A 26,925-nucleotide genomic window follows, 5' to 3' on the forward strand; every position below is an offset into this window, starting at 1 on the left:
TCTGCGGAGTGAGGGCAGCGAGGAGAGACGGGATGTGACAGCGCGGAGAGCCTGCCGCCCGGATCAAGCCTCTCTGGGTCGAGCTCAGCCCACATTCATCAGAGAGGGGTCCCGTTTTCATCCGGCCATAATTAGAACATACCTCTTAATCTAGGTCAGGTTTTTTTGCAGGTAAGTTTTAGTTTAGTTAACCTTTTTTTTGTTCTCCCAAATTTAGTAAATTTTTGATAAAAAAATAAAAAAATTGTTGAAATGATCAAACAGTATATTTAATAATTTGTACTCTTAAGTTATCTTTAAAAATATATATATATATATATTTTTTTTTAATGAATTTCATTTAAATCTAAAATTACATTTAGTCTAGTATTACATTCTTATAATAATTAATTGAAATCATGAAACTTAAGTTGTTTTTTTTTACTGAAATTCTTTTTAAAAAAATTAAAAAATATTTTTCAGATAAAAATTCAGAATTTTTTTTTCAAGTTTGAAATGTAATTTTATTCTTTTAAATGTCAAATCATTAAAACTAAGTGATAATTTAAATGTGATGCATTACTAAAGCACATAAGATCAAGATTGACTACATGTTCACCAAAATTTAAATGACTGGCGCTTTGCCATGTTGCCGTTCTCAGTACCTGCATGTGGTCTCCCGCCAGAACGACTCGGGTGCTCTTAGTGGCCAAAGCCAACGGCATGATGGTCTCGCACTCCATAGCTTGGGCTGCCTCGTCCAACAGGATGTGTGTGAAGATCCCTTTGGAAACACACACAGGAATAAAATATTCATTACATGGAGCTTCACAGGAGAAGGCATCAATAATAGATAACACACACATACACATACACACACACACAAACACAGCAGCCATTACCACAAAAGGATTTAGCATTAGATGCCACAGAGGAGGTTCTGCAGGCACCATCTCATGGGAACGGGTGTAAGGTGTTTAGTGCAGGTGTGTGATGGACAGAGAACTGTGGAAGTGTCATCTACCACAGAACACACACACACACACACACACACACACGTATTTTCAATACAAGTTCTAGCAATTTCGTTGTCCATAAAGACAACATCACAAAAGCTACGTGCCAAACTTTGAAATTCCTGAAATGCCAATATAAAACAACCAGAAAAGCGATATTTTGATCAACGCTTCTTTAAACAAATAACAAAAATAGTACATTTCTGATTCATTATCATTTATTAATACACTACCATTCAAAAGTTTGGAGTTTGCTAAATAAAAAAAATGTTTTTTCGAAAGAGCCTTGTGATCATGAAGGTGGCATTTAATTCTTTTTTTCAAATAATACTGCAAATCATATTTGAAATCATTTGTAATTTATTCCTGCGATCAAGATTTTCAGCATCAATACATCAAAGACTCCTCAAGTGTCCCAGAAACCATCATTTCTTTTTTAATGTAGGGTTGATGTGCTTCATGTTTGTTAAAACAATTTATTTAAAAATACATTTTCAGGATTTTTGCATATTCATCAATTTTTTTTATATTAAGTTGCATTGCATTTGTACTACAGATATAGTTCTTTTTTTTGCACCACAAAACACAAAAATGTATTTATCCAGTGCTTAAAAAAAAAAAAAAAAAAAGCCCAACAACAAGAAAGCTTTCGGTAAATATGATGCTTATTATATTTTGGTGATTAAAAATATTTGTTTATTAATTTAAAAAACAAGCTTTCATTATCTTCATCTAGCTTTTTGTAGTGCGTTTCGTGTTTTAGTTCTTGCGTAAGAAATGTTGAATCTAATTGGTCCCAATGGCTGTTTGGCTGAAACGACGATCCTGTTAAGTCAGATATATATCAATAAGCCTATTATTTGGACTGCACCACACACAAACCCAAAATGTTTGTGTCACTGGAGGGAATAAACTTTCACCCCTCGAAACGCATTAGCGCGCTGCCGGGAATCGGCGGTAATGACTTTAAATGAACAGATAAGAGAAGCGGGAAGACAAACGAAAAAGGAAAAGACGACAGCGCTGGGTGTTAATGATGTTGAGTGCGTTAGACAGGCGAGCCGGGTCTCTTAGCAACAGATGATCCTGCGCGCAGACACATAGGAGGAAATTAGCCTCTCCTAATAAACTGTTGCGGACCCCGCTGCATCGTTCCTGCAGGAGGGGTTTAATCCGGCCACGTCCAGCTGTGCCACGCTTCTCTCGTCTTTCCGTTTTAATCAGATGTGCGCAGATATAAAAACCAGCCGCGAGAGATGTCTTTAGGATGCCGGGAGAGTGAGGGATGAAAGCTCTGTGTGTGTGTGTGTGTGTGTGTGTGTGTGTGTGTGTGTGTGTGTGTGTGTGTGTGTGTGCGTGCTCACCTGGCTCCAGGTCGAGCTGGCAGAGGTACTGGGACGTGCTGAGCGTGACCACGACCACACGGTGGCGCTCTACGTCCTGTCGCGTGGGCATCTGAAAGGTGAAGTAGGCTCCGGAGATCAGGCAGTACTGCTGCACCAACGGGTGCACCGTCTTCACCCAGCGGTTCCTGAAGTAAACCCTGAGCAGGCGCAGAAACGTTAACGTTAACGTGGCGGTTCGCTCGAAAAACGAACATTTGGTCATTTACATCGTTTCAAACCTTCACTCATCTCCGAAATACTACTGTTTTTTGGAAACCTGAGAGATTTTTTGAAACTTTGACGCACAAAAGGAGTTACAAAAGCAAACGTTTTTAATAGAAGAGCGTGAACCGATGAACTGTGCCCAATAAGACCAGGGCTATTTATCAAGAAATTCATACCATTTTGTTTATACGAGCCAAATTTTGAGCTACGAAAGAGAGACAACAGAGGAACAGACTCGTGTGGGTGGTGTGCCAACGTGACCTTGAACTACGAGGGAAAAAAAACGATTTTATGATATTCTGCATGACTAACAGCATCAAAATTGCATAAATTTCCTTCTATAACATCCAGGTTTCTCAACTTTTAATGCTACGTCACTTCAAGATTAAAAAAAGTTGCCAAGATACTCTAGGTATTAAATTCAGATTACCATTACATCGGTATCAATTCATTATAATTTATAATAAATTTAAAAAATATAAGAAATAATATAAAAAATATGCATAAAAAGGATGGTATTTATAGACTATTTATATATACACAAAATAAATTCTTGTTAAAGTAAACCTATCATGCCCATTTTAACAAGATATAATATAAGTCTCAGATGAGCCGAGATTGTGTGTGAAGTTTCAGCTCAAAATACCCAAAAAACAGATCATATAATATTAATTTAAACTGAGTGGAAGCAGAAACAGGCTGCTACAGTGCATGTCTCTTTAAATGCAAATTAGCTGCTGCTGCATGCCCCTATTTTCCAGAACAGGGCAGTGCCTTTAGTCAGATACTCTGCTTAAAAACAAACAAACACCTGTTTGGTTTTGATTGTGTCTATGTCCCTGAAATGATGCGTTTTAAAGAAGTCACTGGGCGACTTTTTACAAGTTGATATGACTTTGTTGCATGGCCCTTTAAATGCTAATGAGCTACTGCTTATCCCGCCCTTTTTTATTCTCCTCTTTTTCACTCAACTCTAGTGGATCAATCACGCAGGTTACCTGAGAGGTCGTGCGTGTGGATTTCCTGCCTCCACGTAAGGATGAAGGTAATCTTTGATATACAGATCTGCTGCGCTGTTTGAATGCGTACAGATCAGAACCCTGAAACGAAGAGAAAGCAACCATCGTTAGCACTCTGAAGACTCTTTAAGATTCCTCTGATCTTCAAGAAGACCTCATGTTTGGAGACCGATACGTGTACTTTCTAACGGTTAGTAGAAGTGTCCAAAACAGGGTCGGTTCTCTCATATTGGTTTCATGTTAACAAATCTAAAAGTTTTAATCTTGCTTGTATAGCTTTGAAAAGTGTATTTTAATGTTTATTATTAGATACATCTCGCCCCATAGACTTCCATTGTTAGTGCATTACTGAAAATTCGTGGGTTTTATTTTTTTGGTCTTAGTCCTGTGTCAAATTTTAGTCTTAATCTTAATTTTTAGTCAAGGATACGTTGCAAAAGTCATTGAAAACAGTCATATTGCTGCACAACAGTTAAACAAATCACAATTATTTTGCTCAAAATGACAAAATTGCGATTTATTTTTCTCTCAACTGCTGTCATTTAAGAGATCTGGTCAGCATTACGGCATTTTCACCTATAAGCAAAAAGCAAACTGGTTTATTTCTCATCTAGCTTCATTATTAGCCTATAAATTAAAAAAAAAAACTCTACTTAAATTTGAGCTGAATAATGCAGAAATTCACTAAACTCCAACTTACGTTTGTCAGCATCTTTAAATAATCAGCTTTGTTTTCATAGAGCATGTGCTTCTGGTTGCCAGGTTGCAAAATTAATGTAAAAATAAAAACGGGACAAAAAAAAAGTGTGCTTCCAAGGAGAAAACTGTTGACATCTGGCAACCCTAGGCAAAGGTTTTTGATAAAAATAGAGTACGACTATAGAGAGTAATTATTATTATTATTATATTTTTTTAAACTATATTAGGTGTGGTCTTTTTGATTAATGATATTGCATATTGATATAGTCGTGGTTACTGTGCAACATAGTCTTTGGATGGTTTAAAAAATGGTTTTCGACGACAAAATGAACACCGCTATAAATGCAAATGATTTCCTGTGGCAAATCCCTTTAAGGCCGACCCTGCAAAAGCGCTCTCCTGCTTACCGTGTCTCAGACTGCTTGAGGATGTGTTTGACAGCCTGGGCCAGCGTGAAGGTCTTGCCTGTGCCGTAGGGTCCGATGATGAGCACCGGCGGGAGGTTGATGGAGAGGGGGGTGGTGATGGCCAGAATAGCCTCCTTCTGCTTGGCATTCAGACGGGGATCCAGCTGCTCATCCCACTGCCTGTGGCACGAGGAAGAAGAGCTTACACACTGGCAACAAACACGTCCTGCCAACGCAGCTGCCACTCACACAAATAGAGACGTCTGCGAGCGAACCGGCGCTGCCGGACGGGCAGACATTATTCATGACCCGCGTCATTTCAGGTGCTTGTGAAGCTTCACTGGAGGAGGAACTACTACAAGCGGATCTCCAGGTGCGCGAGTATAACTCGCTCGTACCTGTTGGGACTCCAGGGGATTGTGGGAATGAGGCTGACATCTGGAAACAGGATGCAGTTCTCACGGATGCGATCCAGAGCGTAGTGCATCTCGCACAGAGGGAGCCTGTTCAGCTGAAACTGCAGCTCCACCTTGCATCCAAACACACACAAACACACCTGCTGTTCAAACAGACCCTGCCAAGACTTTCTGTATTTATTCACACACTCATTTTTAGCAGCGCCCGCCACGCGCTACAGACAGGCACGTCTAACAGACGACTGAAAACGCATTTTGAAAGGAATGGCTTTCGATTGGTGGAAAGCAAAATCAATCAATTTCATAATAAAACTGTATCGCATCCATATGCCGGTCGAGAGGACACGAAAGGAGAAGCGCTGGAGAATATTCAGGCAAAGAAAGCAAATGCGAATTGAATTCCAAACTAATCATAAATGCTAGATTATCACCATTCAAAAGTTTAAGGCAGGCAGGAGTGGGCAATGAGACCAAAATCAGTACACGAGTGATCTACGATAGCAATTTGATTGGAATAATTTACGCTAACTATAGCGATTTTTGCTTTTAACGATGTTTTTAGGATAAAGGAACGTTATCATTTTTGTCCGTCGATGTCAATAAATCTCACAAAAAACCAATCCATATAGAACCATTGCTGGTAACGTTCTGGGACAATTTTACAAATTAAGGAACCGTGTCAAATTATCCTATGTGGCGACACAAAACCCAAGCCCACACAGGGATTCCACGAGACAACACTATTAAAATATAGTGAGAGAGAGAGAGAGAGAGAGCGTGTGTTGTGCTGCAGGGCACGGTGATAAATGGGATCTGTTAGACGAGTAAAAAGGGCAAATTAGGCCAAATCCTGCTCTTTGTAGGGCAGCCTGCTTGCTGACAGCGTCTCTGGGGTTTCTGCCATTGTAATTCAATTTACAACAGTAAATGGTGTATGCTGCTTAAACTAATTCCATTGCATTGGCATGTCTCTCTATGACAAGATAACAGACTGCACACAAGTTGAAAACACATTACCATTTACATTAGTGCCGGAACAATGACGTTTTTTGACAGCCGATACTGACATCTTTGAGCAGATACAACATATACATACATATAATTGTTAATAACTACTATTTTTATTTTAAATGTAGTGGTTAGTGTAGTAATGACATTTGAAAATGAACTATAACATGAAAAATTAACATACTTTAGATGAAGACTTTCTAGACCTTTTCTATTACTAATAATATAAAAGGATATATAATATATATCCTGCTAGGATGTTCTGGCTGGTCTCTAGGGTGTTGCTAAGCTGGGTGCCCTGGCTCATTTAGAGGAGATGGTAAAGTTGCTAAGGTGTTCTGGCTGGTTTCTAGGGTGTTGCTAAGCTGGGTGCCCTGGCTCATTAAGAGGAGATGGTAAAGTTGCTAAGGTGTTCATGCTGGTTTCTAGGGTGTTGCTAAGCTGGGTGCCCTGGCTCATTAAGAGGAGATGGCTGGTTTCTAGTTGGCTAAAGAGTGTAAAGTTGCTAAGGTGTTCATGCTGGTTTCTAGGGTGTTGCTAAGCTGGGTGCCCTGGCTCATTAAGAGGAGATGGTAAAGTTGCTAAGGTGTTCATGCTGGTTTCTAGGGTGTTGCTAAGCTGGGTGCCCTGGCTCATTTAGAGGAGATGGTAAAGTTGCTAAGGTGTTCTTGCTGGTTTCTAGGGTGTTGCTAAGCTGGGTGCCCTGGCTCATTTAGAGGAGATGGTAAAGTTGCTAAGGTGTTCTTGCTGGTTTCTAGGGTGTTGCTAAGCTGGGTGCCCTGGCTCATTTAGAGGAGATGGTAAAGTTGTTGGGACGTTCTGGCTGGTTTCTAAGATGCTGACAGGCTAAAGTGTTCTGGCTGTTTTTTCAGATCATATTTATAGGATGTAGTTAAAGTGTAAATAAGCTGTTGTTTTACATACTCAGCATATGGCAGGTCTTTTTGAATGCCGTCACAACATACCTGCAGCTCCTGATCCGCCACCAGCCCCAGCTCCTCACAGCAGTCCTTACAGATCCGCAAAAAAATGTAGTCTTTAGTTTTTTCCTCAATCAGGGCCTCATACACACGTTCCTTGGCTCCAGCTGGCTGATTCTGACCCATACGCTCCTTAAAGACTGGCAGCAGCAGCACAGAGTTGACCTTTGTCATGACCAGCCGCCCAGCCAGAGTATCTTCAGACAGAGTCTCTGTCAGCTTGAAGCGTGCAAACAGCTGTCCGTTCTGAGCGTACTTGGCTCCACCAGAAATGCCAGTCAACATAAAGCTTGTCACCAGCTGCAGGTTAACCTTGATGTTGAACCTGAGGAAAAAAAGCAGCATGTTTAAGAAAACATGATACAGCAATGTTGGTTGCACCAATCACTGTATACAGACTACTGGCCTTTGTTTACATGTCAAGAATTTTAACTGTAGAAACATATCAACTGATCACGTTTATTTAAAAATTGTGATTTAAAACCCCTATTGTATTCAAACAAATGGAAAAAAAAAATTTCTTCCATCTACATGACCATTCCGACAAACAGTGCTCATTTGCTTTTTCAAAAAGACCACCAGTGACCTCTAGTGGTAGCAAATAGCTATTATTAAAGATGACTGAAGAATATTTCACAATATTGGTTTAATTAATGAATTTAATGCACACTGACAGTCAGTGAAACTAAAAGCTCCAGTCTGCTATCTCCAGTGAGGGTTCACAACCTGTATCACGTCTTCAGGAAACAAATTTGCATTTCATATCACTGCAAATTATGAGCACATCTTGGAAAGAACTAGATCATGTGCATTAGATATGAAACGGGTCCATTTATCAATGATTTCTGAGTTATGCAAGACAATTAGTACTCCATGATGCTTTTGTATTCATGTGAAGCCTCAAACACAGCAACCTCCCACAAAGACCGCTATTCTACCATTCGATAATAGTCATGCTATTATTAGATAACGCTGTCAAATGCTAGTCTCCTGTGCTTTTAACTTTATAATATTACAACTACACATTCTAAACAAATTATGACTGGTTGCTTTGCATGGACCAGACTTGACGGTGATCCTCTGAGACCACTCACTTGCTGACTTCTTTGTACTGAGCGATCTCCTCGATGTAGAGCAGATCGTGCAGACGGGGCTGGTAATTGTCTCTGGTGAGGGTTTTGTCCAGCACAGACTGGGTGAAGAGCTGGTCTGCAGAGAGGGGGATCTGATAGCGGGTCAGTAGACTGCGCTCCAGATCCATGTTTTCATTAGGGACAAACTCCACGATGGTTTTACACGACGAGTCCCAGCGCTTAGCCGTCATCAGGAGCTGCTGTCGTGCTTGCATCAAATGCTCCAGATCTGTGGGATTAGAGGAAGTGGATAACGATCAAATGCTGGTCCCGGGTTACATTTGACAATATACTGATATGTATGCAGTTTGGACCTATAGACATATTATAAAAAGTAGAGAGAGAAGCAGAACGTGTACTAACAAATAGCTTACTTCATGTTTCTATATCTCTGTATCTCACGTCGAGGTATGGAACAGCTTAAGATCACTTGAAATATAGTGCATGAAAACTTTATGGTGCTTTATAATGTTTTTGTGCCTTTTGTGAAGCTCGACAACAATAGTGTACAAACAATATCAGATTTGGAGCTGATCTTCTAATCGATACCCGATCCACAGAAAAGGAGCGCATTGGACCCGATACCAATCCTGAGTATCAGATCAATGCATCACAAGAAGAAACATTTTCATCAATGCTGCTAGTGCTTATTATAAATTAGTGGAGACCATTTGGATTTTGATCGGTAGTGTAAACAGGCAAGAAAGACTAAGTAAAAGAGGATAAAAACTAGACTTAATATACATTTTAAAAACAATAAAGGCAGCACTTAAGTGCTTTTTTGGAGCTTCAAAATAACTATTGGCTTTCATTGTATTAAAAAAAAGAAAGAAAAATAAATAAATAACAGTATGAACTCTCTAAAAAGTTCTTTCACTTTCCACAGAAGAACCATTCCGAAACCACATGTGGTTTGAGCAAAAGTAACTTTTAAGCATATTCCCGCTGCCCTACCTTCAATGGAGGCGGCGTCCACCATCACTCGCTGCATGAGCACCGGCTCGGGGCCGAAATCAAACACCACGGTCTGCCGGAAGGTCCCGAAGATCTCTGTGCTGAAGGAGACCACCACAGTGTAAACGCAGTGGTCCATGCCGTTCTGCACCAGGCCGGCGGCGCTCCACTCCTGACAGCCGCCCTCACACACCTCCTGGGCCACCTGGGTAGACGTGTCCCCGGCCGAGACCGCCGTGACGGAGAAATGCGGCCGGTTGGCGTCGTAAAGCAAAGCTATGCGGTGTAGCGTCCGGACCGGCTGTTTGTGACAAAACAAGCCCCCGTTAGAGATTCATTCCTGGAGATGCTTTCAAACCCTTTTTCGAGATCGCTAACAACTTGAGCTCAAGGCCTACATAAAATCCATTTTAATACCATATGCAAGAGATAGGAAATTGCAGGAGACCTTGCAGAAGAGCGTGAACGTCCAGGAGTGAGATGATTTCTTGGTGTTGACGGTAATTGAGAGATCTGAGCTGTGCTCCACGGTGACTCCATCCACACAGTCATTCATCTGCAGGACACGACAAACCATTAAAGAGATAGACGAGCAGAAACATCTGCAATAGCTTATTAACGATGGCTTCTGACCGTATTGACTGTACAGAGCCACAGCATGGGAAAATATTCTTTCTGTGAAAACATGCTACAGTGGTGTGAACGGCTGCCAAAGAGTCGCCAAAAGCATCCTGTGAATTAAGGATCTCGCTATCGGCCTGGAGTTTATACATCTAGCGTAACAACAGCTAGTTATACGACGATAGCAGACCTCGGACGAGTAATGCACCAAAGGCTTCTGGTAGCATTTTACAATGAGGTTCATTGGTAAATTAGCATTTATTACTTTTAGTTAAATGTTAATTTCAGCATATTAAAATTGTAAGTTTTGTTTGTTAACATCAGTTAATGCACTGTGAACGAACATGAACAAACCACGAATCGCTGTATTTTTATGAACTAAAATGAACAGAGATGTGGAATACACGTACTGTTTATTGTTCGTTCATGTTAATACAGTTTTAGTACCAAGTTATTTATCCCAAAACGTAAAGTTTATTTAATAATTTGTCAATTTGACTTTATTAAATCATTGTATTAATTACGTTTCTGCATCAGCAGTGGACTTCCGGTCACACTTTATTTTAAGGTCTGATTCTTGCCATTAACAAACCATTCACGTATTAATTCATATTTAGTAAGGTAGTAGCTAAGTTTAGCTATTTGGTAGAGTTAGGGTGTAGATGTAGAATATAGGCGTTATAAGTATTAAGTGCTACTTAATTTTCCCCTCAGTAAACCGGTTGAATCTTTCAGAGAGAAACAAGCACCTCTCTAGTGAACCGTTAAGATATTCTCTGTCAAGAGGACTGTACCACTCTCTCCGGCGTGAGGGAGTTGATCCATTTCTCGATGAGCGCCTCCATGTAGTTCTCGGTGAAGTGCTTGCCCTCCTGCTGCTGTTTGAGGCGGATGAGTCTCGAGGCGTAGCGCCGTTGCCATTCTGTCAGCTCCTCCTGAGAGTGAGCCGAGGTGCACTGAGCTCCGTACCGACACAGACCCTGCTCTAAAAACCTGAGAGTAACCAACGAAACATTACAATCAATCAGCAAGAGAGACATAACGCGCAGGTAAGCTGAACAACAGTCTCTAGAAACCCATTCAAACCGCTAACGTGAGCACGTTTCTAGATTGACGTCAGTATATAAACACAATCAGAGCTATTCGGCGCCGGGACCGGCGTACCTTTTACACAACGTGTACTCCTCGCTACTAGTGACCCCTCGAGGAGGAGGACGAAACTGCCAGCCTTCCTGAACGTCTGTCCGGAGAACATCGCAGGCAGAGGAAAGAATGATAGATAGATAGCATGTCAGCGCAAACGCCCGAGCTCGCACAAGAGGAAATGGATCCTGGACGTATCGTGGAACTCACCCTCCTCGTTCTCTTCAGCCAACTCCGATGCCATTTTGCTCCTCACAGCCTGCAATTGAGACCACCCTCGTGAATCACACGCGAAACGCACACCATTCCCTAACGTGTCTCTTAGTGGAGCGCAAAAGCTGTTCTGAGAGCTACTAGTTCTCCAAAGGTGAAAGAAAAAGGTTACTTTTTCACAGAGAAACTAAAACATAAGTGACGCCGAGCGTGAAGACTTTGAGCTTGGGAAATATAAGATGACCATAATAGACGAACGTACCTCTATTTCTGTGAGGAGCCTCTTCAGTCTGGTCATGTCTTTAGTCATGATGCCATTCTGTGACAACCAAAATGCTTTAGTGCGTTTAGCAAAAAGGTACAAGGGGACAGTGTAAAGTTTACGCCATAACTGTAAACCGTAGCGCAAGCTCCTAAAGCTTGAAGGCACGACTGTAAAGTTTAGAGGCAAAATAAAGTTTACGGAGCAATTGTACATTTTACGGCACGGCTGCATAAGCTTTACAGTTTCGCTCTAAATTCGAAAAGCAACTGAAGTCGAAAGCAAAATTGTAAACTTTAGAACCAGTTTACAGCCGGACCGCAAAAGTCAAAAGCAAACTGTAAAGCTTGCCGAGAACTTGGTCGATAGCAAAACTGTACAACCGAGGATAAAACTGTAATTTATAGCGAACTGTACAATTTTGTGCAACGCTGTAAAGCTTTCAGAACACCTCAAGTTTAGAGCAAAACATGAGAGCAAAATTTGAGGGAGACTTTGAGGGAAACCACGGCAAGCTTTAACGCAAAATTGAAGTTTACAGCCTAACTGTAAAGCTTGGTCAACTATAAAACCGTAAATCTTTGGGTTTGTAAGGTTCGGGGGAAATATACGTTTACAATGCAAATGTAAAACTGACGGCACAACTTGAGAGTGAGACCGTAAAACTTTACACACTGTGTACACTTTTGTATTTAAGACCAAAACTGTAGTTTATAGCACAAATGTAAGTTACGTAACACTTCCATTAAAGCGTTATACTAACCTTTACAGTGCAAATGTAAAAATTGAAAGCGCAAGTGTAAAATTTTGTAACAAAAGCTTTCAAAGCACAGAGAGTTCAGAGAAAAAGATTGAAAGCAAAATTTAAGCTTATAGTCCAGTCGTACTATAAAGAGCAACACTATGAATCATTAGTTACGCATTACTAAATAATGAATGTATCCTTTATAAAACATCGAGCATTAACCAGCGGTTTATAAATACAGCTATAAATGTTTTGCTCTTCAGTACATCTATAACGTTTAATGATTGTATGTTCAATCGTTCATTAACAATTAATTTTTCATTTCTAAATTATGTTATTTACAACCCATTAACCCACATTCCAGCTGTAATTCATCATTAAGTCAGGCAGTTGTAAAACATTTAGCGGTTGCCAGCCGTCTATTTTTGTGAGCTCATCTAAAGTAAGGGCTATTTATACCTTGCAAAGCATTTACAGGAGATTTAAAGGCTTCCTAACAGAACGTTAAACACCACGGAGTACATAAAATATACAGTATATAGAAAATAATTGAAAAACACCATTTGTACGCTTGATAAACAATAAAATATGAATTCAAGGATACAGTTGGACAGTTAAATTTTTTGCATCTTGAAATAAATATTTAGTTCTAAACTTCTGTGAAGTTATTATAAAAAGTATACAGACAAACTGAAGTTTAGAGCTAATCTGCGATTTTTTATCATTAGAATTTGTTAACTACCAAACGTAGATAGTCCTCTGACGTGCAAAGGCTTTTACGAGCGTGATAAAACTCAATTTGCGACGCAATCCGCGTGGAGCCGGCTCATCTAGAAAGGCGCTGCGAGCGAGGTTTACCAGTGGTTCTCCATAGAGCGCTTTAGAGAGAACGCCGCACACTTCCTGCAAGCTTCCGTCCAGCAGCATACTCTGAAGCCCTGCCCTCAAACTGCCATCTCCCTTCCCCGGCTCCTCGGCAAACACTACGAGAGCAAACACACCAACACACCTGAGGGATCGAACCAGCCCGCGCAAAAAAAAACAGCCTTTCATCAATTTCACAGGTAGCGCAATTTTCATAAAACATACTTTTTTTACGTTTCATCTTTTTACATAGGCTATTTACCTTTCTACTTATATATATATATATATATATATATATCATAAAATTGATTGAGCGTAGCATCTATTAAAGGGACCACTCGAAATTCTGTTAACATTTACATTCTTCAAAATATCTTCTTTTTTTTCTTTTGCGCTCAACAGAACAAAGAAACCCGTAAGGGTGGGCGGAGGGCGACCAAATGAAGACCCATTACTTTTGGGTGGACTATCTCTTTAAAAAAAAAGTTTCGTTTCGGTTACACCGATTCAACCAGAAAGAAGTCGACGGTACTTTTTCCAAGTAGTAACAGAATAAAAAAAATACACGATCAATGTTTTTTTTTGGCATCTTACCATGCTTGCAGTCTTCATCAGCCTGATCGTAGTCCTTCTGTTGAATCAAAAAAAAAAAAAGCATATCTTTTGTTACTTATCCGCTCTCCTAATCAAAACTGTACGCTACGGGCTGCGCAAAATAACTAAGAAATCATAGTGAAAATACTTAAGCTTAAGTTTTTGACATCGACTTAGAGGATTTTCTCAGAAAATAAACTTTTAATGCAATCAGCGCAACAACTATTTTCTTGATGCACTCAGACCATTCACCCAAAACATAAAATTCAGCAGATGCTAGTTTTATAGTTATCTGACTCTTGAACCTAGCCGTTTACAGACTTAAGAGAGTCTGCAGTCAAGGGCATCTTCAAAGATTTTTTAATTAAAAGGCATGGTTCACCCAAAAATTAAAGTTCAGTCAATTAGTTTCAAACCCGTTTGAACACAAAGGAAGATATTTTGAAAAAGTTTGCAAACAGGCTGTTTTGGGTCACCACACACACACACACACACACACATTTTATATACTTTATTTGATTCCACATTACAAGGTAAATTCATTAGGAATCAAATCTTCTGAAAGTTTCAACACGTTTTTAAACAATAAGCACACTGCCTTGAGTTTACCATTTCAAGGGTACAAAAACATCGCCTTTTCCAAATATACATGCTTCCTATGACAGCTGAAATAGAGCAGTACTTTGCTAGCACACACCATGGAAGTCAGTGGCGACCCTGGTTACAAACTTTCTTTACAATATCTTCCTTTGTGTCTGGGACAATTTTTTGGGGGTGAACTATATAAATCACAAATAGGACTATTATTTAATTTTATAGTATTCTATAGCATATATCGTCAGTGAAGTGAACGTGATTTGCGGCTTTGTGACTCATGTCTTCATAAACGCCACAAAAATGAAAAAATAAATAAAATGTACAGCACATGAATTGGCGAAACGCTTCAGTAATAAAAGGTGAGAGAACATGCAGCCTCACCAGCTGGAGTCGCGCTGCTATGCGGTAGAGCAGGGCCCGCTGTCGGAGGAAGGCCATGCCGGGGGCCGGGGTCCGGGGCCCCGCGGCCAGCAGGGCCTCTGTGCTGTGAGCCACTGCCGCCTCATACTCCTGCCTCACTAATGATCCGATGGCCTCGTCACATGACTTCTGTGGCCTCCTGTCCTCCATGACTCTGGGACAGAGTTTCTGCCACGGGAGACACGAAGGGTTAAACGCCTCAAAGCCGTCAGTCTGGACATCTGCGTTTCGGCGAACGCGGGTACCGACGATCAGATGAACTACGAATAAACGATTTTGTTCGCGTTTTGAACACTACACCTATTCTTTTATGTTTAAGGCCGAAACATTTTGAAATTAAAAAAAAAGTCTGCGGCGTTCAGATGTTAAATGTGACCGATGTCTGCTTTAAATTTGTAATTAAGTCGTCACTCTAGATTTTCAAAAACCACTATAAAAGCAGCTGGAGACACGTTCAAGTTTTTTTGAAGAATTAGCTAAAACTGGCTGAGAAATGCGCTGAACACATTCACTGAAACACACATTTTGACACCGGTTGCGCTGGTTTGTGCGAGGACCGTTGTAGTGGAGTCATTTTTCCTTTTCTGTAATAATTAGGTCACAGCTGTAACGTCCATCTGGGCCGAGTTAGCGGAGGCTGCTGTGAACGCTTTTTCCACTTTTTTTTTTTTTTTTTTTTTTTTTTTTTGCCTGAACGCTCCAAAAATTTTATTCCGTGCGACTAAACCAAAAAACCCAACCCACTAATGTAAAAGCAATATACCATTGCATTTATGTTATGTTTTATATTGATCACAATATGAAGAGACGCCAGCGGCTCATCCGCTGTGACGCCCGCGGGCCTAAACTTTCAATACAAATTAAAAATAATCCTCTAAACCGTCATGTACCGTAAAATAACTAGAAATGCCATCACCTTGCAAACGTGGCATCCACAACAAAATACCATAAATAATGCGGCTATTGTTACTAATGTAAAACAATATGTGGGAAAATGGTCTCTGTACGAACTAAACTTGACAGTTTTTTTAACTTGCCCGGGACAATAGTCATCAAAACACCCCACATTACCAGATTTGCACCGTTAATAATAATAATAATAATTTTCAATCTGGGCAAAATGATACAAACCTCTAAAAATTATTTAATGCATTTCGTTAAGTTACATTACCAGATTTACTCCAGTAAGAATAACTGTAGGCATTTATATTATCAGTAATAATAATAATACATTTCATCAATAAAATTTCATTAAACTCTACAATAGTTTTAATATAAAAGCATTGGAAACTAGTGTTTTTAAGAGGTTAATAACAGTCTGTCTGAAGCTGCAAGAACGTGTTAATAAACTGGAAACTTTATCAGCTTTTCACCATTCTGGGATACAACCATTTTATATTGAAACGTGACTTTTTTAAAATAAAAATTAGATTTACCGAACGTTTATGAGCTGGTGAGTGTTGCAGGATACCTTACAGAAACGTGAAGTCAAATGTAAAGTAAACATGGAATCCATCACATCCTGCAAGTTGTTAAAAAAAAAAAAAAAAGAGAGACTGCTTATATATAGAAAGCCAGGGAGGTGTCAATGTAGCCTCGCGTGAAAAACATGTAACCTTACGTAAGTCTATTGTTGGTGATATTTGCATAATGTCTAGTTTCCACGTATGACACACACCCTTTGCAGAGCGTCTCTCGCTTCCACGCGCAGAAGGGGGACTGTCACATATCACACAATAACACACGGGCTCTTCGCAAAGCAACATCTAATTAACCTCCAGCGCACCAAACAAGGCAACGGAGCCTCGGTAAAATATATAAACACTCTATATTTGGATTCCGGGTCAGTTAATAATAGATGTCCCGTCTGAGCGCGAGCGTGTGGCCGCGTCTCAAAACCTAGCGAGCTGCCTACCCAGACAACACCGGCGGGCACCGCAGACGCCCTCGAGACGCTCGGCTCCAGAGTTCGGTTCACGCGTTCCAGCAGAACGCGCGATTCGAACGTCAGGGAAAAACGCGCTCGCGGCGCCCGAACGCGACGCCTAGGAAGGCAGCCCGCTAGGTTTTGAAACACAGCCGCCGCGTCCGTCCAGAAGAACAACAACAACTGCGTGTGCGCCGCCAAACCGACGCGAATACGCGCTAAATCGGCCGCGGCGATACACGATACGCGTTCACGGGACGCGCGCGGCGGTTATTAATCACGATTAATCACGGGAGGGAAAGGTTGCGATACGTGTGTGTGTGTGCGTGCGTGCGTGTGTGTGTGTGGACCGCGATGATCGCTGCTCTCTTTGGCCTTGAGTTCCAGCCGCCCCCGGACACAGATTCCCGTTATCCCGCAACATTTACCGAACGATCCGCACCGATTCCCACTCGCACGCGCCCCGCGCTCGCGCATCCGTCCTCACGCGCGACAAACGGCGCAGATGCGAGGCGAATATCGCAGTTAGACGCGAACACCTTTAGCCGCTAGTCGGGGGTAGCGCAGCCGCGATCGGGCCTTTTCGCCATCGCGTTAATCGTGCAAACGCGCGCCGCGATTTTTTGCGTTTTGACGCGCGGTAGACGCGAGGTGACAGCCGCGCCTGGATGTCGGGATCGACGGCGGGCGGAGGTGAGGAGGGCGAACGGCGCGCCGCACAAAGGTGTTAGAGGAAGTCTGCACTTACCTAGCTTTACTTTCTACGCCATCTTGGATCCACTTGTCAGCCTGTCGCAGTGCATTATGGGTCAATTTTTTTTTTCCTGCGCACTGCTTCCTGCCAGCGCAGAACACACACCGCAGGACCCTCGCGCTTCAGATCACGGGTCTTTTCGCTTTTATTTACGGGGCCCGCAAATACTACCTTTCCTATAATATACATGTATGTAGAAAAGATAGCTATGCTGAGTTCTTACCTGTTTAAAAAAATCAATAAATGAATGAACAGTTGGCCTCTTTATATGATAAATAAATAACACTTTGTATTACGCTGACGGTGTGATTTTTATGCTCAGTAATATTAAATGTAGTCTACCTCAAGACACTTTATTCAAAATTCAAGCGGATTTGTATAGAACTTCAACTTCACACTAACTTCAGGTCAAACGTTTCCAATAATATGATTTATTAAAATATTTAATAATTTTCTCTTGCACCACCAGTCAAAAGTTTTTGAACAGCAAGATTTTTCATGTTTTTTTTTTTTTTGCTCAACAAACCTGCATTTATTTGATTCAAACTACAGCAAAAGCGGTAATACTGTATACTATTCAAAATAAGATTTTTTTTTTAATGTAATTTATTCCCGTGATGTCAAAACTGATTTCCTGCTTAAAAGTTCTTTTTATTACTATTTTTCTTATTATTATTATTATTAATATTAATATTACTATGTTGAAAACAGAGTAGAATTCTTTTAAGTTTCTTTGAAATAGATAAACATTATCTGCAATAAATGTGTTCCTCATCACTTTTGATCAATTTAATGCATATTTGCTAAATACAAGTATTAATATCTATATATTCATAATTTTATCATAAATATATGACTTAAATATACTGACTCCAAGCTTTTGAATAGTATAATATATACATGTTACAAAGCTTGTCACTGATAATCATAATAATAAATGTTTTTTGAACATGAGTCAATATATTAGCATGACAGATGATCCTTCTTTAAATTTTATATATATATATATATATATATATATATATATATATATATATATATATATATATATATAAAATAATATATAATAATACATAATATATATAATAAAAATATATATATATATATATATATATATATATATATATATATATATATATATATATAATTAAAATAATATATAATAATATATAATATATATATATAAAATAATATATATATATATATTAAAATAATATATAATAATATATATATATATATAATATAATATATATATATATATATATATATATATATATATATATATATATATATATATATATACATATTGTTTTAATTATATATATATGTGTGTGTGTGTGTATATATATATATATATATATATATATATATATATATATATATATATATATATATATATATATATATAAAATAAATTTAGTATCACTGCATTTTTATCTTTCTGTTGAAAACTTCGACTGGTAGTGTATTCTCAAATTTTTTTATTAGATTGAAATATATAATCAAAACAGTGATATTGTGAAATAATACAATTTTTTATTATTATTTTTGACTAATTGATGGATAGTGGCACATAAACCGTTCTACTGTACTATACTATATATTATTAGCCAAACTAGTTTTGTTGCTTCATTAACTAATATTTTTGTGGAAAATGTCTATCAAATATATCAACAACAACAGCCTAAAAATACTGTATTTTAAGATATGTGACAGTTCTTTATTCGTAGGCCTACTTTTTACTGCATTCACTGACTTTTGATATGAATTCATTCAATATTTGTCACAGTATTCACAAACAAACCAACTCTTTCTCGCCGGGTTTCTCGCCGCGGTTGGTGTGTGACACCGCAGTCGGTAGCGCCCCCCGTCGACCGCAGGCGGTATCGTCCGATGAAAACACAGCGATGCGTTGCGCCGCGCCGCCACAGCGTGTCTTTCTCCTCGCAAACTTACCATCCCGCGCTAGCGCAGCGGAGAAAACGACAGCATCTCTCGATTCGCTAGACGGGCAAAAAACAATGCCGCCGACTCCGGGCGCGCCGAGCACGCGCTGAGACTCGCGTCGCCGTATCGCCATCTACGCGGAGCGGGACGGGACAGGTGCGCGGGAGAGCGCGGGGCTGCGTTACGAAGAAGACGGGAGCGCAGACCCGCTTCGTTTCAAAGTTGAAACCCCCGCTAAACGCCGACGGGCGTCTTCTCCGCCGGATTTCTGGCGCGTTTCCCCGCGCGTAAAAACGCAGGAGCATCGGCGGATTCCGGGAGTGAATTCATTACAACATCACGAGCTGCTGCGCGCGGGCGACACAGCGGCGCGAGCGTTCCGACAGAAGTGCACTCACATTTCCCATCGCGTATATATATGTATATATATTTTATATATATATATATATATGACAACTCGCGATTGCATCCATCACCAGATGGCTGAATTGTTTTAAATGATCATTGGCACTCGATCTAGCGCGGGAATCATAAGGAGAGGACAATGTTGATGAAGGAATACCGGATATGCATGCCACTAACAGTGGAAGAGGTAAGTTTAGTAAGTTTATATTTAATGATTGTGATGGCAAAAACAAACAAACAAACATGAAACGCATTTAATCCAGTACTACTCGGTAACTCGTTCGCAGATGCAAACCAGAGTGGCGCGCCGTTAACTCCGTTGACTTATTAGTTAATTAGTTCATCTACCCCCGACAAGTTCATCATTCTATTCAAGTTCGGTTCATTTCAGTTTTATTGTAACTTTTCCCTTTTTCTCAGAGACACGTCCACGGTTAAATCCGCTTGGTGGTGCTGTGGAACTTCCCGTTCCCGTTCCCGTCGCTCTCCGTCGTCGTTCATTTAGCGTGATTTTGACGTTGTTTAAATGTTCTTTTTAAACAGGGAAACAAGACGGCGATTGTTACTTCGATAAACCGTTTAGTGCGTTCGTCGGATGGGAACGCACTTCGTAACAAACCGGCGTTTTCGCTCAAACCGAAGGAGAGATCGACGCGACCTTTACAACCTCGTAACGTCGGCGAACGATGAGCGCCGTTTTGATTGCTTTACTTCGGGTCGTTCGCGTCCACGGCGGCCGTGTCCTGACTCAACCCGACAGCGTTATGAAAAAAACAAACAAAAAAAAGCGTACTTAAAACCGGTCTGGATAACCGATCCGGCGGGAAACGGCGCGTTGGGAGAGAAATTAGATTCGCAGGATCATAAGTGATATATGCGCGCTGGAAAAGTTGACAGAGTGAACTTACGGGCAATTAAAAGACACGCCTCAGAAAGAAAACGTGTTTTTTAGCTATAAGTGTAAGTCTGGTAAACGCGCGCGCGCGTGTGAGATAAATATTAGGTATTATTAGGTATTATGTGTTTTATTCATTATATTAGACACGTTTGTGCACCGTGGTGTCTTCACACACACACACACACACACACATATATATATATATATATATATATATATATATATATATATATATATCGGAAACAAAGCTTTTAATGGTATTGAGAACTAAAATCGCACATGCGCATAAACCTGCATCTGAAAGCAGCTGACTGAATGTAACTGTAAGTGGACGGGATGGATCTTTTTAAGCACGACCCCAGAGCTTCTTCTGCCGTCTTTCTTCTCTTCACGAGGCTCTGCAGCCCATCTGCTGACTGACACCACAGACGTAGTTTGCGCTCGAGCATCATCTTAATATCAGCGCTTAACAAATCTAAGCACCCACCAGTTTGCGGAACGTAAACAGAGCGAGCCGAAGCCCCATTTAGCAGGCCGTTCCGATGCCTGATTACCGTTATAAAACAATTAGCGCGTTCGTGGCCTCGCGTTCTAATAAGAGGGAACGGCCATCTGCGGACGCTACGGATGATTGATTTACCTAGCAACGGATGATTGATTTACCTAGCAACGGCCGAGACCGTTAGTTAGTTCTAATCCGTTTGATCAATTAAAGGTCTCGCGAGAGGTTGCCGAGCTGAGAGCGAGGTTACAGGTCGCGGCTTCCCAGACGACCTCGTGCTGACTAACGCCAAGGACGTCTTCTCGGCTCTGGGAAACGAGCACGACTCTTGCTTCTGCCGAGAGCTGCGTGCGTTTGGAGAGTTGCCTCCTCTGTATGCGCAGCAGTGAACAAAGAGTAACTTTTATCGCCCTTGAGCGAGGAAGACCTCGAAGTCACCTGCCTGGCTTCATTCATTATAGATAATCAGCTGTGGAGGGATGCCAGGAAAATGACAGCAGGAGCGAGGAGATAAAAATGAAGGCGCTTCTCCTGAGCTTTCCTTTAGACCCCTAATAAGTTTTAGATATCGTCTCATCCCGTGATAGGAGCGTTTTATTTCGTACTTTGTTTTGGCTTCAGATAACTCAGAAATAAGTTCTCGAGGTGATATACAGCACATCTTTGCTTACTTGTACTAAAAGTAACTTTATACCTGATTGGTGACTCGCCGAAAGTAAAATGTTCTGATTGATGAACCCTGTTTGCTTTTTAGCGTTCGCCATTTTATATACTTCTTCCTGAAAATTAATGCATTGGTCACGATGGTCAAGTTTATATTTTGATATACATTTTGCATTCATACTCCATTTATGTCTATATTTAGGTAATCTAGTGGCATTCGTTTTGACTTGATTTGGTTTTATTTTATCATCAGAACATATATTAGCGAGAAAAAAAAGCAAATGTAGAATATTATTTAAAGTCGCTGATAAGCTAAACGTGCAAACCAGCGAATAGCAAAACGGGTGTGGGGAAACATAAATAAATAAAAAATTAAAATTAAAAAGAAATGCTGTAAGTTTGGACCGACCACCGGTTTGCAGCAGCACTGTGTTAAATGTAGTTTTTCTTACAGTAATCAGTAGTAAAGTGTGACGTGCGTAACGTAACGTTCGTGACTCTTTCGTGGCACGTTTTAAGTCGATGAAAGGAACTGCACCGGTTTGGAGAGATTTGGACGGCGAGGGGTGGAGGATGACGAAGAAGGGGAAATGTATTTGATGACGAATCGAGCGCCAACTGGTCGTGGAAACTAGACTGGGCTTTACTAGGCCTTTCGGAAACGGCAAAGCAACGTTCGCTTCTGCGGCGCAAGCTAATGTTTTAAACGGTTTTGGTGATCGTTTCTTTTTATGAGGTTTTTAATTGGAATTTTCTTTCTGTTGAAACCCGAGATTCTCCTAAGAAAAGGATTGTAACGACTTTCACTAGAAGCTGAATGGATTCATCTTCACAAGTCGTTCAGAAGGATTCAGGATTTCGCTCGGAAAAGCTAGTTTGTGTCGTATCTCCGCTTCGAAAGCCTGCGCTCCCAATTATCTTATCGATCTTGTTGTGACCGATTCGTCCGCCCTTCCACCTCTTGACCGCGGTGACCAAAGCGGTTTTAACCGAACCGCCATCAACAGGGCCATTGTGTTTTGGCGGGATAGTTCACAAAAGATTTATTTGAAAGGGTCGCCACGTTCACTTAAAATGTAATCGTTTTGCACTCTGCTTAAATTATGTAGCTTCGTTTTTGGGAGGTATGAATCATCATCTTATTTTCAATAGAAACATTTGGATTTTTTATGGAAGTGTTCTAATTTGCTTGGGGTGGAGGGGGTTGGAGCAAGATCTGGCAACACTCGTAATGCTTTTTTTGTGGTTTTCTTCTGCTGCTCATACAGAAGACACACATCGCGGATACGTGCATAAGCATGCCATTAGCAACTAGTCGTTAGGTTCAGTTTTGTGCATACTTTATAGAAACTTAAAGTTGATACGGTTGAATGTGGTTGTTACTCCAAATGACAGAACTCACTGTGAACAGGATTGAGCATTAGGAGGTGACCTGGCAACCACGTTTAGCTGTAACGCATACTGGGTTAGGGGAAATCATCCAGGACCAACTAAAGGTAAACAAACGGGACTATACTTAAGATTCGATTCAGTTTAAATGACATTTGGTGGCTTTTAGTTTGACGTGTGTTCAGTTGATCTAGTTTTCTCCTAAAATAATAAATATTAAAAAACGTTTTTTCTCTTAGGACAATGGAGCACTTTTCTTGAAACGCCATCTTGACTTTACTTACACCGTCATATATTTCCCAAACCGTTCTGACTTCACTCCTCCAGTGGAACTAAAAAGGAGATGTTTTTGAATAATACAGTCCTTTCTGAATTAATTTTTTGTGGCGCGGGGGTTCAGCGAACGCCGAGTGCATCCTCATCATCCTCATCCTCATCATCCTCCGTTTCAGCAACGTCTTCTGTCACTTATTCTTGGCCTCAAGCTTCTGGATGTGCATCTGGATGCGGCTGTCAGCCATAAGAAAGAGCTCTTCTGTTTTGGATACCCGGCTCCATCATACGCTGGTGTTACCTTTAACTTAACCCACAAGGCGGACTTACCCTTCAATCAAACCGTCCCGTTAACATTGTTAGCAAGCTATTGCAAGTCTTATCTTTCAGATCGAAATGAACCTTTTCCAATAATTTGTGGCTCATAAGCAACGTTTCTAGGAGGTTGCTATGGCTTTAATTTGTGAAACAATATTTGCGGCTCTCAATTTTATTTGTTTGGGAATACGAAACATTGCTTAAGATAGAAATAACCTCCTTCAGCCATAAAAGCGCGTATCTTTGGGATCGGCCGCGTTTGGTTTCTAATACCCTGCGCGTAAAGCTCGAGCCTTTTGTGTTCGGCTCTTATCAGCATGTCGTTTCTTTTTGTAAAGCATCCCGGCTTGGGCTTACAGTAAATGTATTCCAAGTAGTTTTAGCAGCTCGCAGGTCGAGCTGGAAACAGCTAAAGTGAATCCTCTGATCTCAATCCATTACCGCAGGCTGTTAGTGGGGATTCAAAGAGGGCCGGGGGCCTGACAAAACCTTGGTTTTTTTCCCTCTTTTTGTAGTGATGATATTTGCACAGCGGGGCTCGGTGGCGTTCACTTGTGTCGGCTGCGTGCAATGGACTGCTCGGGTCAAACGTGGAAGACGATAGGACAAATGCAATCTTTTTAATGCTGTTATTCATTTAGAATAATACAGAAACGTTTTTTTGGCACCCCTAAGATTAGCTGAAATGAGATGTTACCTTTTTATAGTATATCAACAGCAGAGCTGGGTAGTAACTGGTTAGGTTTAATCTAGATTACGTAATCTGATCCTAAAATGCCCATGATCGGATTTTTATGGATTACGTATTACAGTCACAGTAAATTATTCATCATTTATTGATTCTTCCTTTTTTTCTTTTTCTTTTTTTCAGCCCGCTCTTTTAAATGTTCATCTTTAAAAATCCTACTGTTTGGCTTTTAGCGTATTCGCAAATAACGTAAAAAAGCACCAACTGTCCCACATATAAAACGGCTGATTTTTTCCATGTCTGGTGATCTTCGGTGATTACTGATTTTGGAAGACTTGGAGCACGGAAGCTGTTTTTCGTGTTCATTTCTGGTGGTTCGTGTAATGCAGGGATTCCCAGAAGTGGACGGTTTTTTTTTCGGCAGCCAAACCCTTTAAAATAAATATTTAGAAAAACGTAATATTTTAATAATTCAACAGCACATTTGCATGTTTACAGTTCTCTGATGCCACTTAATGGTCACATCCACATGCAGGTGAACGAATAAAATATTCTTAGTGTTTAAATGATTTTTATGTTACATTTTGGTATTGAAACTCACAAACATAAAGCTTTCTTTCATTAGCCTCGGATCACTCACAACCGTCTTTTTGTGGCCTAACGTACTTCTATCTCTTCGCGTGCTGTATTTTGCAGCTAGACATATCTGTATTCAAAACTTGCTCTTTTTTTCCCCCCTCATTACAAAAAGCTGTGCACAGATAGCGCTCCAGAGGAAGAAGGTATCTTTGATTCTTTTCTTGGTCTGTTTGAACTGGCGGCGGCCATCGAGTCTGCCGTACATCGAAGGTCAGAGAGGTAGACCGCTGGCTCTTGTTGCATTATGAAAGAGCTCCGACAGAAGTTAATGTGGAGGTCCCGCACGCGTCCAGTGTCCCTTAAGTTCCCCTTCGGCCCGGATCATTCGTCCTCGGTGTTTCCCTGCGAGAAGGGTTTGACCCTGCACCTAGTTTAAGGCCTGCCCGCTGGCACCCTGACAGCAACCACAAAGGTTACAGATGAAAGCGGGGGAACATTAGTGGCAGAGCAGAGGCAAATATAGCCTGGTCACGCAGGGCGCGATAAGAAGAAAGCATCCGGACGATCCCTGATGCTTAAAACACGACTGCACTTCACCATCACAGCTAACTTTCATCTGCTTTTGCTGTTTGTTATTGGGTCCTGGAGATCGGCCGCTGGTTGTGACCGATCGGTTTTATCACGACCCCAATTCTGGAAGCGTTTTCTAAATTCGAATAAAGTCAAAATGAAAGGATTTTTCGAAGTCACGTGAGCCAGTCGCAGTAAAACATAAATAACAGTCAACTTCATTATTGCTAGATATTCTCCCAGATGAATCTTTTTAACATTTCTTGCTTTTTCGGAACTTTAAGATTCAATATTTCAAAACTGAAATGAGCTCCTTTAGTGGATTAAAGTGTGAAATTTCTCATGATTACTATTATTATTATTATTATTATTATTATTATTATTATTTGTTTGTGATTTTATGTTATTTAGTGCCCGTCAGTTGTCCAAATATGATTAATATTTATATTATTAATATTTATTATTAATAATATTTAATAACATTTATTAATCATTAAAATAACAGCAACATGATTATAATAACGAGAAAATAAATGTTATTGAAATGCGATTGATGGGCACAAAATAATATGAAGCACAAACGGTAATATAATAATGATGATAATAATTGCATTTGTTATTAATAACAGCAACATGCTTATTCTAATTATGTTGCTGTTATTTTAATTATTAATGTAATATTTGTAGCATTTATAATAATTATTATTATTTGAAAACAATACACAAAATGATTGGAACACTAAGAGGAAATAATAAAAACAACAATTATTATATTTCTGATTATTATATTAATCATGTTGTTGTAATTATTATTATTATTATTATTATTATAAACATCTAAAACATTGCCGATGGGCACAAAATGATAAGCGATATGATGTTATTTTCTGCTTCTTATAATAATAATAATAATTATAATAAATAATTTTATAGTTATGTACCCATCCGCAATGTGTGAGATGCTGCTGCTTAATAGCTCATTATTATTATTAGCATTCAGGCAGATTTTTTAAATAAGATCTGGTCCACAGACATCTTGACACCCTCTGTGAACCCGAGATGTTTCCTTCCTCATCTGCCACAGATTCTGATTCACATCACAAACGGGAGTCTGAGCCGAGATTGGACACAAGCACCCCGAGGCGCAGAGCGATTTCTTTTCTTTCTTTTTTTTATTTTTTTTTATGAGGTGTGAAGGATTGAGGGCCAAACTGACGTCGGTGGCAGTGATAGAGAAGGCCCGGAGATGATGCTCGCTCTGGTAATGAGGTGCTGTTTGTTTAATGGAGAAACCGCCCACAGCGCTATTCATCGCCTAAGATTACAGAGCAC

General features: G+C 40.1%; 2 protein-coding genes across 4 annotated transcripts in view; one reads left to right on the forward strand and one right to left on the reverse strand.

Annotated features, from left to right (window-relative positions):
- The window catches only part of helz (helicase with zinc finger), a 42,449-nt gene extending 24,950 nt beyond the window's left edge, over positions 1 to 17,499 (reverse strand). The window contains exons 1-17 of one of the 3 annotated variants that reach the window (XM_043230976.1): positions 17,356 to 17,499; positions 14,642 to 14,848; positions 13,664 to 13,700; positions 13,064 to 13,188; positions 11,461 to 11,517; positions 11,196 to 11,244; positions 11,007 to 11,082; positions 10,637 to 10,835; positions 9,670 to 9,777; positions 9,222 to 9,522; positions 8,229 to 8,496; positions 7,120 to 7,459; positions 5,129 to 5,259; positions 4,731 to 4,910; positions 3,604 to 3,705; positions 2,360 to 2,538; positions 645 to 763 (exon numbers count right to left, since the gene is read on the reverse strand). In XM_043230976.1, the coding sequence (XP_043086911.1) occupies positions 645 to 763; positions 2,360 to 2,538; positions 3,604 to 3,705; positions 4,731 to 4,910; positions 5,129 to 5,259; positions 7,120 to 7,459; positions 8,229 to 8,496; positions 9,222 to 9,522; positions 9,670 to 9,777; positions 10,637 to 10,835; positions 11,007 to 11,082; positions 11,196 to 11,244; positions 11,461 to 11,517; positions 13,064 to 13,188; positions 13,664 to 13,700; positions 14,642 to 14,830 (2,460 nt within the window). In that variant the 5' untranslated portion in view covers positions 14,831 to 14,848; positions 17,356 to 17,499. Of the gene's footprint in view, positions 1 to 644; positions 764 to 2,359; positions 2,539 to 3,603; positions 3,706 to 4,730; positions 4,911 to 5,128; positions 5,260 to 7,119; positions 7,460 to 8,228; positions 8,497 to 9,221; positions 9,523 to 9,669; positions 9,778 to 10,636; positions 10,836 to 11,006; positions 11,083 to 11,195; positions 11,245 to 11,460; positions 11,518 to 13,063; positions 13,215 to 13,663; positions 13,701 to 14,641; positions 14,849 to 17,355 lie in introns of those variants that run through there. The other 2 variants (XM_043230985.1, XM_043230995.1) reach the window with 2 other exon arrangements.
- Positions 17,500 to 19,243: 1,744 nt separating this feature from the next.
- pitpnc1a (phosphatidylinositol transfer protein cytoplasmic 1a) overlaps positions 19,244 to 26,925 on the forward strand; it is a 54,903-nt gene continuing 47,221 nt past the window's right edge. Inside the window, exon 1 of the mRNA XM_043235369.1 lies at positions 19,244 to 19,900. Within this exon, the coding sequence (XP_043091304.1) occupies positions 19,853 to 19,900 (48 nt within the window). The 5' untranslated portion in view covers positions 19,244 to 19,852. The remainder of the gene's footprint in view (positions 19,901 to 26,925) is intronic.

Source organism: Puntigrus tetrazona, chromosome 3 (assembly GCF_018831695.1).
Source record: "Puntigrus tetrazona isolate hp1 chromosome 3, ASM1883169v1, whole genome shotgun sequence".
Classification (NCBI taxonomy): domain Eukaryota; kingdom Metazoa; phylum Chordata; class Actinopteri; order Cypriniformes; family Cyprinidae; genus Puntigrus; species Puntigrus tetrazona.